The sequence below is a fragment of the Equus caballus genome, chromosome 20 (genome assembly GCF_041296265.1).
Source record: "Equus caballus isolate H_3958 breed thoroughbred chromosome 20, TB-T2T, whole genome shotgun sequence".
NCBI lineage: Eukaryota > Metazoa > Chordata > Mammalia > Perissodactyla > Equidae > Equus > Equus caballus.
Window position 1 is genome coordinate 12,135,157 of NC_091703.1, and position 11,931 is coordinate 12,147,087.

Sequence of the window (11,931 nt, forward strand, 5' to 3'; positions counted from 1 at the left end):
CATTGCTAATCTGTAAATTCTGAAAGAATCATCATTCTGTAACAGAGATATCAGGCCATTCTTGCTTTCTCTGCTCCACAATCCAGCATTTGCTACCTTCCAAGCTACCCTCATCCCACTTGGTAACGGAGAATGTAAAGACAATCTTCATGCTTAAGCTGAATGTTTATCATTTCATAAAACTAACAGTGATAAGCAGAATATCAGAAGGTATGGGCTATTCCAGAAACAGAGCAGGAGGCTTTGAAACATATGAATTTATGCTAATGCTTTCATTTTATCCTCAATGAGTTCTTATTTTATCTTACTCTAAATCCAGACCTTAATTAGATTTCATCAAGGTCTGTATGTCATGTCACATATTGTCCCACCAAACTGAGTTTCAATTATAATGCCACCCAAAACTTTAAAGCATGATCACTCACTTGCTAACTTCTGGCTATTCATTCCCATCAAGCCAGATTACGTGATATCATATTCCTTACACATTTATATACACCTGTACACTGTAGTTTATTGAATTGAAAATATCATTGATTATAAGACCCATAATTTTTTGTATCACTAAGAAATACAAACGTTGTTAATTAAACTATGACAGTGCTTTCTTATTGCTCAAAATTTTTACTTAGAACTTTTTAAAGGGGTTCTTCTACAATAAGGTTGGCAAACTATAGCCCAAGGGCGACATCTGGTCTGCCACCTGTTCTTCTAGACAAAGTTTGATTGGAACACAGCCAGGCTCATTTGGTTACCTATAGGCTATGGCTGCTTTGCACTACAATGGCAGAGTTGACCAGCTGGGACAAAGACAGTGTGGCCGGCAAAGCCAAAAATATTTATTATCTGACAGACCTCTGTTCTAGCTTTATTTGGATATGTATTTTTAAATCATATTTTCCTTTTTATTTACACAAGATTGATGTAATGAAATAAATTATTTCTTTACAACAAATATGCAAGAAAACATGGATTTGTGGTCATTTCTCTAACAACAAATATTTACTTCGATAAATTCAAATTTTTGTCCTGCTGATTTGTATCTGTGCCCTTTTCATTTCACTGCCAAATAATAGTGTAATGTTTTTGAACGTATGTCAAATAGGATCAACACAATGAGCTGGGTTCCACGGGGTGGCTCCTCTGCTGTTCTCACCTGAGATCACTTGAAATGTGACTAGCACAATAGAGGAAATGAATTTTTAATTTTTATTAATTAAAATTTCAATTTCAATAGCCACATGTGGCAGGGGGCTACTGTATTAGATTGCACAGCTTTAGACACACTGACTGGTCTCTTTTTGATTCAAGGACACAAAGCTCTTTGCACATGCTAGTTGCTTCTGTTATGATGCTTTTGCTACAAATAATAAAAATTCAGGATGGATTAAAGAATAAGAAAATACACTATCATGCATTACAGTCCAGATGTCGAGAGACTCCAGGGTTGGCTAATTCAACAGCCCAATGCCATTAGCATGGTTCTTTCCATCTTCTTTCACTGTCATTCCCAGTAGATCAGCACTGCCTTCAGGCTGTTGCCCTAATGGTCACAATACGGCAGCAACAGTGCCAGGCAACATCTCTAAATTTAATGGTGAGAGAAAGGGAAGGAAGCTTTCTCTGTTTCTCCTTTTAAAAGTGAGGAAAACTTCTCCTCTCATCTTGTTAATTTGAATTTTATCATATGTCTTTATCTAAACCATTCACTAGCAAGGGGAATGGGACCACTACATGTGGCTCAGATCACACAAGAGCCATTCCCTGGAGCCAGACATGGTGCTGGTCCCCAAAACAAAGAGCTGTAGGAGGAGGGTGGATACCTGAACAGGTCAGGGCTCTGCAGGAAAGTTAGCACTTGCATACTTTGTGTTGGGGTGGGGAACATGAAAGGAGAACCTCACCCTCTGTTTTAGGTACCAATTGGGAATTTCCTGATGCCAGGGGTTCTCAGAGTGTGGTATCTGCACCACCAGCATCTGCCTTACCTAGGAACTTTCAGAATTAAAAATCTTCAGGTCCCAGACCTACTGATTCTGTGTTTTAACAAGCCTTCCAGGCAATTCTGATGCACCCTGAAGTTTGACAGCCATTGCCCTATTCCAGTGGTTCTCAATCGGAGGCAATTTTACCCCCATAGGACATCTGGCACTTTCTGGAGATATTTTGGTTGTTGCTACTGGCATGCAGTGGTAGAGGTCAGAACAATGCACAGACAGTTCCCACAACACAGAAGTGTCTGGCCCAAAGTGTCCACAGTGCCAAGGTAGAGACGCCCTGTCCTACGCTAGAGGCAGAGCAAGCTCCTTCACAGAGACTGCAGTCCACCTGGCTCTCCATGTTGGATTCAGCTCTTTCAGCCTAGTTGGGACAAGGATTAGCATCTCTTAAGTACCCTCAGAGCAGAAGAGAGTCTAATCAACTCTAAGCAACAAGTCTTCAGGCCTCAAATCACTCAGCTCAGGCCCACGGGTCTCATTTAAGTATCCTCCAGGCAAAGCAATAAACACGACAGTTGTTCATCTTTAGGACAGAAAGAAAAAAAAAAGGACATCTTTTATAAGGGCACAGTCAATAGAATGCATTGAAGTTTCTGAACTGGTTTCTATGGGGACCCAATTTCTCCATCTTAGAAGGCTGATACGCTGTTGTGATCAAGCAAACTTTTTCTTAGTAATGCTTAGTAATCTTTCTGTTCAGTTGAGACGAGTGAGTCTCCACTGTATTCTATGTCTAGCTCTCTCACAAGATTCGCTGATGGTCAAGAAATGGAGATCAAACAACTAGTTCTAATCTACATTTTCTATACAAGATGCAGACAAGAAACCTTGCATTATCTGTGGATAGGATTTCTCTCCATGAGAGTTTAACATTAGCAAATCCTATCAGAGTAGCTAAGGCCACATCACTTCAGGTCGGGCCCATCTGACATTAAACTTATTTTCAAATGTCTTACAGTGCACCTTGTTCTGCCATGATGGTTATGTGACCCCTTCTGACACTTAGTTAATATAACACACTTCCAGAAATGGATGTGCTGGCAAAGTTTATTTACATTACCTTCTATCACATCAATCACATTTAAGTCCTAGAAATTTGTATTTACATACAGAATCCAGTATATTCCTGGGAGAATTTTTTTTTTGCAAAAACAGAAACAAAACAGGATACAATTAATATGATAGTTGGGTAGCTTAACCAACATCTTGCTTCTTTGAGGACTCATCTGGGATTTTAGAGTGAACTGTATCTGAAGGCTGCCAGTGGCAATTCATGAGAGAGTCGTAGAGTTCTTCACTTTTCATCATAAACTCTTTAATTCCTCAATATTCAAATGAAGATTTGGATCTGTAGAAGCCAATAATGCATATAAAAAAATAGTTTTACAAGACACAGTTTAGAAATGGCTTACAATTAGAGTTTTTAAAAAAACATTAGCAGGAAATATTGCAGACATTTAATGTTAAAATTTTTAAATTGTGTGTTTCCTTTCAATAAAACTTGAAAATAGAGCGGCCGGCCCGGTGGCATAGTGGTTAAGTTCATGCCCTCTACTTTGGCAGTCCAGGGTTTGCTGGTTCAGATCCTGGGTGTGGACCTACGCACCGTTCATCAAGCCATGCTGTGGCAGATGTCACACAAAAAATAGAGGAAGATGAGCACAGATGTTAGCTCAGGGCCAATCTTCCTCAACAAAAGGGGGAAGATTGGCGGTAGATGTTAGCTCAGGGCCAATCTTCCTCAAAAAAAAACCAAACCTTGAAAATCGAAATTGAAGCTTAAAAAAGAAGTAGTGTTACCAGACTCGATGAGCGTTTAGATGGTGGAAGAGCTGGAGAAAATGGACGGAATCGAGACATGTTTTGGAGATAAATGGACAGTATTTGGAGATGGATTCAATTGGAGGTAAAAGAGAAAGGGAGGGTCAAGGATGAGTCCTGAGTTTCTGGCATGAACACCTGGGTGGCTACGGTGCCAGACAGTGAGCCAGGACCCAGTCCCTGTGACAGGGCTTTGAAAAACTAAGCATGCTGCTTTATCTGCTTAGTCAGATTGATAAGTGAACCACTGTCTATAGCAACTAATTCAGAAACAGAGGGGTCCTGGCCTTCCTTCTCTGAAACCTGGAATCCTGTGATGAGGAGGTGGTGTTATGTTATCATGAAAGAATCAGACAGATTTTCATTCCAAGGTGCCAGGTTTCCAAGGTCATTGACTTTTTAAATGTAGTCCATTTTTTTCTCTCCTTGTACTGAGTATAACTACAGAAGCCCTTTCTGTTTTCCTTTGTAACTTCTGCAAGCCTTAGCTCACTCAGGACCACAATTTGCTTCCTGATATTCACATGGGTTCACGCTATTCATCTGTATTTGTGTGCCTGTAGTGGACTAAATGTTTGTGTCTTCTCAAAATTCATATGTTGAAAGTCTAACACCCCCCAATGAGATGGTATTTGGAGATAGGGCCTTTGGGAGATAATTAGGATTAGAGGAGGTCATGAGAGTGGGACCCTAGTCCCATGGGATTAGTGTCCTTATTAAAAAGGACACTAGAGCTTGCATGCTCTCTATCCCCATCCTGTGAGGATATAATGAGAAGGCGGCCATCAGCAAATCAGGAAGAAAGCCCTCACGAGAAACCAAATCAGCTGGTAGCTTGATCTTGGACTTCCAGCCTCCAGAACTACAAGAAATAAATTTCTGTTGTTCAAGCCACTGAGTCAGTGGTATTTTGCTATGGCAGCCCAAGCTGACTGACACAATGTCTTTCTGTATTTATCATTTTAGAATCAAGATCATCAAATAGGCCTCACATATCATATAAGTCTCATAAGCTGCGTATCTTCTTCACCAGAGTCATTTGTGGCTATGTTGTCTGAATCCTGTTCTTTAGAGCTTCCCATCCCTTTTGAACCATCTTTCCTTTGAGAGCTTGTGATCAGAAAATTTAACGTTTCTATGTTTTTCCTGAAATTTTCGAAATTTGCTTTCGTAAAGTCATGCCCCATGGTTCTTTCCTTCACTGTTATGGGCAGTTGTTTGCAGAACGGCTCCTGACTCTGCGTGTTCCTGGTGGTGTCAGGACCACACACTTATGAGCACTCTCTCTCTCATAACTGTCTTGCCGGGGCAGGGGACCCCACCTTGGGCAGTAACAATTACACGTTGAAATAATATTTTGTTATTTTGTTATCATGTGCCAGATGCTATTAAAATATTTAAAAGCACTTTAGAGATACTGTCCTCATACTTCCTACAAGGTAGGTTTTAGCATCCCATTTTACAGATGCAGATGCCAATTCACTGAAGATTAATTTGTCTGAAATTACAGAGCGAGTGAGTGAGATATGAACCCTGGCAATCAGCATCCAGAAAGCACACTCTAAGTATACGTCTTCCTCTGTTATTTTTAGAGACTATCTGCAGAACTTAAGAAACCAGGGGAAATAGACTCACACTTTAACCAGAATGAAATCCCCCTGAGAGCTGGAACAAGCATCTTTTATTCATATTTCAATCAAAGTACTAAAGTCTAGAATGTCCCATAGCATTTAAATAAGATTGCTTTTAAACATCAATTTCATTTCATTTAAGCACTGAGCACCTGTTAACATGCAGACTTTGTATTAATCACCGAGACTACAAAGACAGATGCTCCTTTCTCTGATAAAATCACAGAGGCAGTGGGTGGGTTTGTCTGGTACGGGTGGGGATGGGGGTGGGGGAAGAGACCAGATGGACATGTGATAAGACAGACATGTGATAAGAAACAGGCAAAGGTGTTCTCTGCATTTCTCTTCTATTTCTCTTTCCTATAACTTAAACAAAAGAAGCCAAACATTTTCTTCCCTTTCTCAAATAAGACGTATTCAGAAACAGGGTTCTTCTCTGAGCAGATACACTTTGTTCCTTTCAAAACAGATCAAGAACTACAGGCAGCCCCACCTGACACTACAGAGGAGGCCTGTTAGGTCCCCCAGGAACCAATAACCCTGAGGGAAGCTAGGAAGCCAAGGCCACAGCGATCGCCTCATGCTTTTCCCCTTAAAAATAAAAATTAAAGCATAATTAATCCCCAAGTCTAAATTTATGGAGGAAATGGATCTTAAAAACAACTTATCATCTTCTTATTGCGTGGAAATGTCCCCATTTCCCAGTCCATAAAAACCCAGAGAGGCGGCTGAGCTCAAGCTGTTCCCACAGAAGCAATTTCCAAAAACTGGACTAACTGCTGAAGAGAATGGCTTAGGCAACCTACGTTGGAATTTTCCAGTAGGCTCTCTCAGTGTTTAACCAGTTGAGTGAATGAGGAACCTATAAATGGGGTTAGTTTTGTTTTCAGCCACTGCAACACCAGGTTTAAGATACCTGCTATTGGGTCTTCATCTCGGTTTTCAGCCAGAGATGTGGTTTCCTACAATGAAAACCAGTATGTTAAGAAAAAATAATTTCATTTAAAGGTTTACTAACAACATGCTTTCTTGGAAAAATCTAGCTCTCAAAAATAATTTCTAAAACACTAAACTCCCCTTAGATCAAATTTGTTTTTAATTTTGATCAGAAGAATCTTTAAATGATATAATACTACAATTATGAAAGGGGTGAACTTAGTCAACAGAGGAAGGGTCATGAAGGAGGAGTAAGCCCTACAAAGGCCGCTGGCCCCTCTGAAGCTTCTGGGAACTAACTGGCATCTTAGGGCCTGGGCTAGGAACCTGACACCTGGGACCCTAGCATCCAGACTCTATAGTCCCTGTACTAGATGCCCAACTCTCTACCTGGAGCTCTGCCCTTCCTTCCGGATGACACTCTGCAGTCTCCATGAGCACATCCCCCTCTTGGCCGTCTAATCACATCTCCAACCCCATGACTCAGCTAAGACCAGGATAGCAGGAGCTTACGGAAATGTAGAGGCTACAGAAAAGCAAACTAATCAATCCTCTTCTTACATAATGAAAGAAGTAAATTCCAAAAGCAGTCCCAAAATAAATCTCGGTATTGTTAATCCAGACTCTGTTGACTTTACTGGGGCAGCATAAGTTTTTATGACTTCTCTCAATAGGTACCTGCTGGGAACCTATCTTTCGTAAGGATGTACAGCTGTTCCAAGGAACCACCCCACCCAGAAAGGGCCAAGGTAGCTCCTAGCACTAATGAACTCAAGTAAGCCTCCCTTGCTAAAAAGAACGAGATTATATTGAAAGCCAAAGATCCACTACCTATTCTGCCCAATCTATCTGAAAGTATGCCTCCCTTTCACACTGAAATAGGTCTTGGTTTGGAAAATAAACTAAATGGTTACCATAAATTTAATTACACCATTGGTAGATTTTTTTCTATTTACAAATGACTAAGACAGCCAGAATCTGTGCTTAAATGAGGCCTTTTTTATAATACAGAGTCCAAGTAACCTCACACGTCCTCCTTTCCAATGTGTGCTCTGGTAAACATAGATCCTAAATTTACCAGGGTGCGAGGAGCAGAAGCTATCTAGAGACAGAGCATTCGCGCCGGTCTGAGATTCTGCGCAGGGTATGCTGCCAGCTGTCCTTAAAGAAGGGCACATCTATAGACAATCTTCCTCTGCTAGAGTTAGTTTGTGAAAGTTGTGGTGATGGGCCCCAAAGACCTCAGAATCCTTTTTAAGACCTCCCCTTCCTCTCACCTTAAGCAAGACACAATGTCAAAATGGAGAGGGCTCTCAGGGGGCTAAGTCCCTTGATGGGGAGTTAAGGGCTGTGGCCACGGGTATACCACACTGGGGGAAGCAGCCAATAAAACTATGACATTTCATGGAGGACCCACTTTATTAGGGAAGACTAAAGGGAGGAAGTATAAGGGAAAGAGACCCACTGCAGATCCTTACCATCTCCAATATTGCTGCTCAGCTTTGTGGGGACCTGGAATTGGCCACCCCAAGATATGTCTCTTTGGCATGAGGATTATTTGAGGCTGATTGCTTTTGATAAACTGGGACAGGGAAGGAGGCTCTGAGGAATGGAACTCGCCCTTTGTTAGGACACATTTACATTTGTAAGGTAAATCTCTATCTGTAAAAGGTGCCTTCCTCTCTGTACCAGGAAGAAGAAAGGAGATGACCTTCTCTCTCTAAAAACTCTTAATCAATACCAAAGGCAAGGACACAAAATCTGCATTTTATTGTGCTTCTCTGGTAACCTCCTGTAACTGACTTCCCTCCCCCTCCCAACGTTGGCATCTCCTTAAAGATTAAGCATCTTTCTTTAGGCTGGGAACCGACTGCGATTGCGGTGCTCATCTGTGAGCCCCCCCAGCCCGAGGCAACACACCTGCCACCCTGCGGCGCTCACTGGGACAGCAGACCTATCTGTTGTTTCCATCCAGTTCTGTGCTGACAGAGCAGCCTCGTGACTATTGTAAAAGGGACATTTCAATCACATGTGAAACACCCTGTTTGGGGGTATATAACCACTATGTGCACCCCACTTCTTCGGTGCCCTTTCTTCCTTCGAGAAGAAAGGCCCCGGGCCATGGTTCCTCATAAAGCTTTGTTTAATTTTCTCTTGCTATTCTGTCTCATGTGAATTTAATTTGTTCTCCGGCCAGACGAACCCACATTTGGGAAGAGGAAATATCTTCCTCCCCTACAGCTTCATAACCGGGAAGGCCCACCACTGCAGCAGGCAGGTGGCACCAGTGTGGCAACCACAGCAGCAAAGAGAATATATTTATAGTTCTTGAATGAAAAACTGCATGTTATAGTAATAATTTGACTAGACAGTGGGATAAAAAAAACCCAGAATATGCCAACAAAAATGAGAAGAAAGGGGGGAAGGGGTGGCAGGCAGGGAAAAAAGGCTGTTAATTTCTTAGTTTTCTCATGAGTGGAGAGAAAAGATACTTTTATTTCTGAAGTTGACAATATACTCAAACCAATACTTCTCTATTTAAAGATACAGAAGTGACTACTAGAAAATAGACTATCTTCCAGAAAAGCAAAAAAAGGAAAGGGTGAAAGAAAAACATATGCTACAATGTCAGGTAATATAGCAAAAGATTTTTTTTAAGTGATGCAGTATCAAAGATCTAAGAGAGGAAAACCCAGACTGGGTTTAAAAAGAAAAAGAAGAGCCAAGAAATCGGACAAGATATTTTATGTAAGAGGCTCACCTAACATAGACTTGAAAAATTGAAAAAGTTTGGGCAAAAAACTAGCAAGCAAATACAAGTTTTCAAAATTGAGGGTTTAGATATCAAATCCAATGCTGATATTAAGGCCATCACACAGAGTGTCACTGTGCACATCAGGAAACAAACCAGGGAGAAAAATCTGTAACGTTTTGACTGCAAAGTGCTAATTTCCCTAATATGTAAACATCTTACACAGTCAAATAAAAGGGATACAACACAACAGGAAAAAGGTAGACAAAGGACAAAGTCACACAACAGATACCAATAAATATTTGAAAAGGTATTTGCCCTCAGTAATAGATAAATGCCTTTCTCACCTGTCAGATTGGCTAATCACACCAAAAAAATGTAGAGAAGCAAGCCATAACATCAATAGAAAGCGTAAACTCAAGAAGACTTTTTGGTGACTAATTTGCTGTTTAAAATTGTAAATGTTATATCCTTTAATCCAGAACTTCCACTTCCAGAAAATTTTACTCAAATACTCGAGGATAGGTAACAGCAAGTTTGTTAAAGCAACGAACATTTAAAATGTCAGTCGATGAGGGATGAGCTAAAATCACAGCACATCCAAATGGGCAACTTCTAAAGAAAGCTCTCCTGATTCAACCTGCAAGCAGAAGCAAGCCCGGAGCAAACCAGCACGGACTACATGGGCCCTCCTTGCCCAAGGCGCTCCCAACTCCTCAAACAGACGAAGCCCAACCACACTGGTTTAGGGAGAGGACGAGGGAAACCTCTAGAGGACAGAGATCCACCTGAACGGGCTTTCGTCTAAGTGGGGAGGCAACGGGGAAAGGGAGGGGGTGAGCGAGGCTTTCCCTTACTCCAATACACCTTGTGTGGTTTCAGAAATGGGTTACTTTAACAATCAAAATATTAAAACTTCTTTTCAAAGTGAGGTAAAGCTCACTGCTATAGCAAAACAAAAAACTACCTCTTGTCATATTTTAAGTCTTTAAGAATAGAATCTATCGAATGATGATCATCTAAAATTTAGTAGCAAGAATTTAGGCACAGACTTCACCAGCCTATTTTGGAAGACAGTGAGGACTTAAACCATTTGCAAGTCAAACTCTTAGGTCATCCGCTCTTACTCTCTGGTAATAAGATAGCGAAAGCCACGGCTGTGGGGATTTGAATGAGAGGATCTGCAGGTGTGAAAATAGGAGAAAGATGTTTCCATTTGGGCACACGAACCACACAGTAGTCATTTCAGCGAAGAATACCTCTTGGGTGACCAGAGTTTCAGCTGGGTGTCCAGAGGTCGCACACACAGAGAGGCAGCTGTGTCCACTTCCAACCACTGCACAGCCACTGCTGTAGTCAGGAAGGGAGCAACAGCTGTGCTGGTGCTCAGACCAGTGGCCAAAAGGGTAACCTTGGGAGGGCTGGAACTCGGGCTTCACCCTAACAGCAGAGGAGAGACGACGGGAATGACAAAATCACCGACAAGGCAGAATTATTCAAAACCCCAGGACTCTTTCTTCTTTCCCAGAAGTTACAAGTAAGGATGATTTCTGCTTTAACAGTTTAAGAACAGTTATTTTCAAAGCAATCACTTGTAAATTGCCAAAAAAACCGTAACAAATGGAACACAAAGGGCCTTCATTTTCATTCAGAGTAGGAAAAAACAGCTCACCTTTGCCAGTACCAGTAGTAATTATTTTGTTGAGCTATGCCAAAATGTGCAAAACTCTCCTGTCCCGCCATTTATCCAGAGACTTGATAAAATGAGACCCAGAATCCAGTTTTTATTCCTGCATCAAAAGTTCCAGCTTGTGGGCTGAAACCTCTCAACCTGATAAATAACACTCACAACTGAGTCAGAGAGAGTGATTGCATTTAGTGGCAATTCCTGCTAGGCAATTAATTGCTTGACTTCCACGACAATGGGGTTAAGCGGTTGGTGGGGGCAAAGAGTACATTGGGATCACCTGAGGGAACGCCTGCAAACTATTCTGCCAGTTTTGAGCTGCCAGTCTTTCACCCATCAGGTCTGGGGAAGCCAGCTAGAACCCAGGGTGGACAGGGAGAGTATATATTGGGCCACTGTGAAGGACACAGAAGTCTCCACCCCACCCCCTACAATACCATGTAAGAGTTACTTTTAGTAATTAAAACCTTAAGACAAATACCACAATTTGACGTTTCCCTCCTCAGTTCAGTTGTCTGCAAAGAATAACTATTGGAAGCATCACCTAGTAGACTTTGTTTTTTAATATTCCCTGCAGGCTGAAATCATTATCCCAACCAACTGGTGGGAAGAAGTGGTATCTCTCTCACACACACACACACACACACACACACCTTAATGCGAGTACTGGAAAACAAGAAGTGGTATCACACACACACACCTTAATGCGAGTACTGGAAAACAAGAAGTGGTATCTCTCTCTCTCTCACACACACACACACACACACGCCCCTTAATGCGAGTACTGGAAAACAATTTACAGAAGTATTTCTTTAGTTCTGTAGTTTCTTGTAGTATTTTTTTAAAAAGCACGATGAAGCAGTGCTTCCCAAACTCCAGTGCACATTGGAATTAGGCAGGCCTGTTGTTTAAAATGTAGGTTCTGATTCAATAGATTTGGACTGGAGCCTGCATTCTGCCTTTCTAGCCAGCTCTCATGTACACAGAGGGAGCAAAGTGAGCAAGGCTACAGGAAGTGTCAAAATTTAGGACAACTTCGGAGTCTAAATAGGAACACTTAGGGTTTGGCCATTTCCCTGCAGCTTGTTAATAACTAACTATTCC

General features: G+C 41.5%; 1 protein-coding gene and 1 long non-coding RNA gene across 8 annotated transcripts in view; both read right to left on the reverse strand.

Annotated features, from left to right (window-relative positions):
• Nucleotides 1–11,931, reverse strand: part of LOC102148205 (uncharacterized) — a 117,523-nt gene that overhangs the window by 93,682 nt on the left and 11,910 nt on the right. The window lies entirely within an intron of this gene.
• C20H6orf52 (chromosome 20 C6orf52 homolog) lies at nucleotides 3,044–11,020 on the reverse strand. The gene is given in 5 exon segments (XM_014734551.3): nucleotides 3,044–3,319; nucleotides 3,322–3,348; nucleotides 6,369–6,414; nucleotides 10,400–10,599; nucleotides 10,814–11,020. Coding segments are annotated over 5 exon segments (468 nt in total). The 5' UTR covers nucleotides 10,884–11,020; the 3' UTR covers nucleotides 3,044–3,194.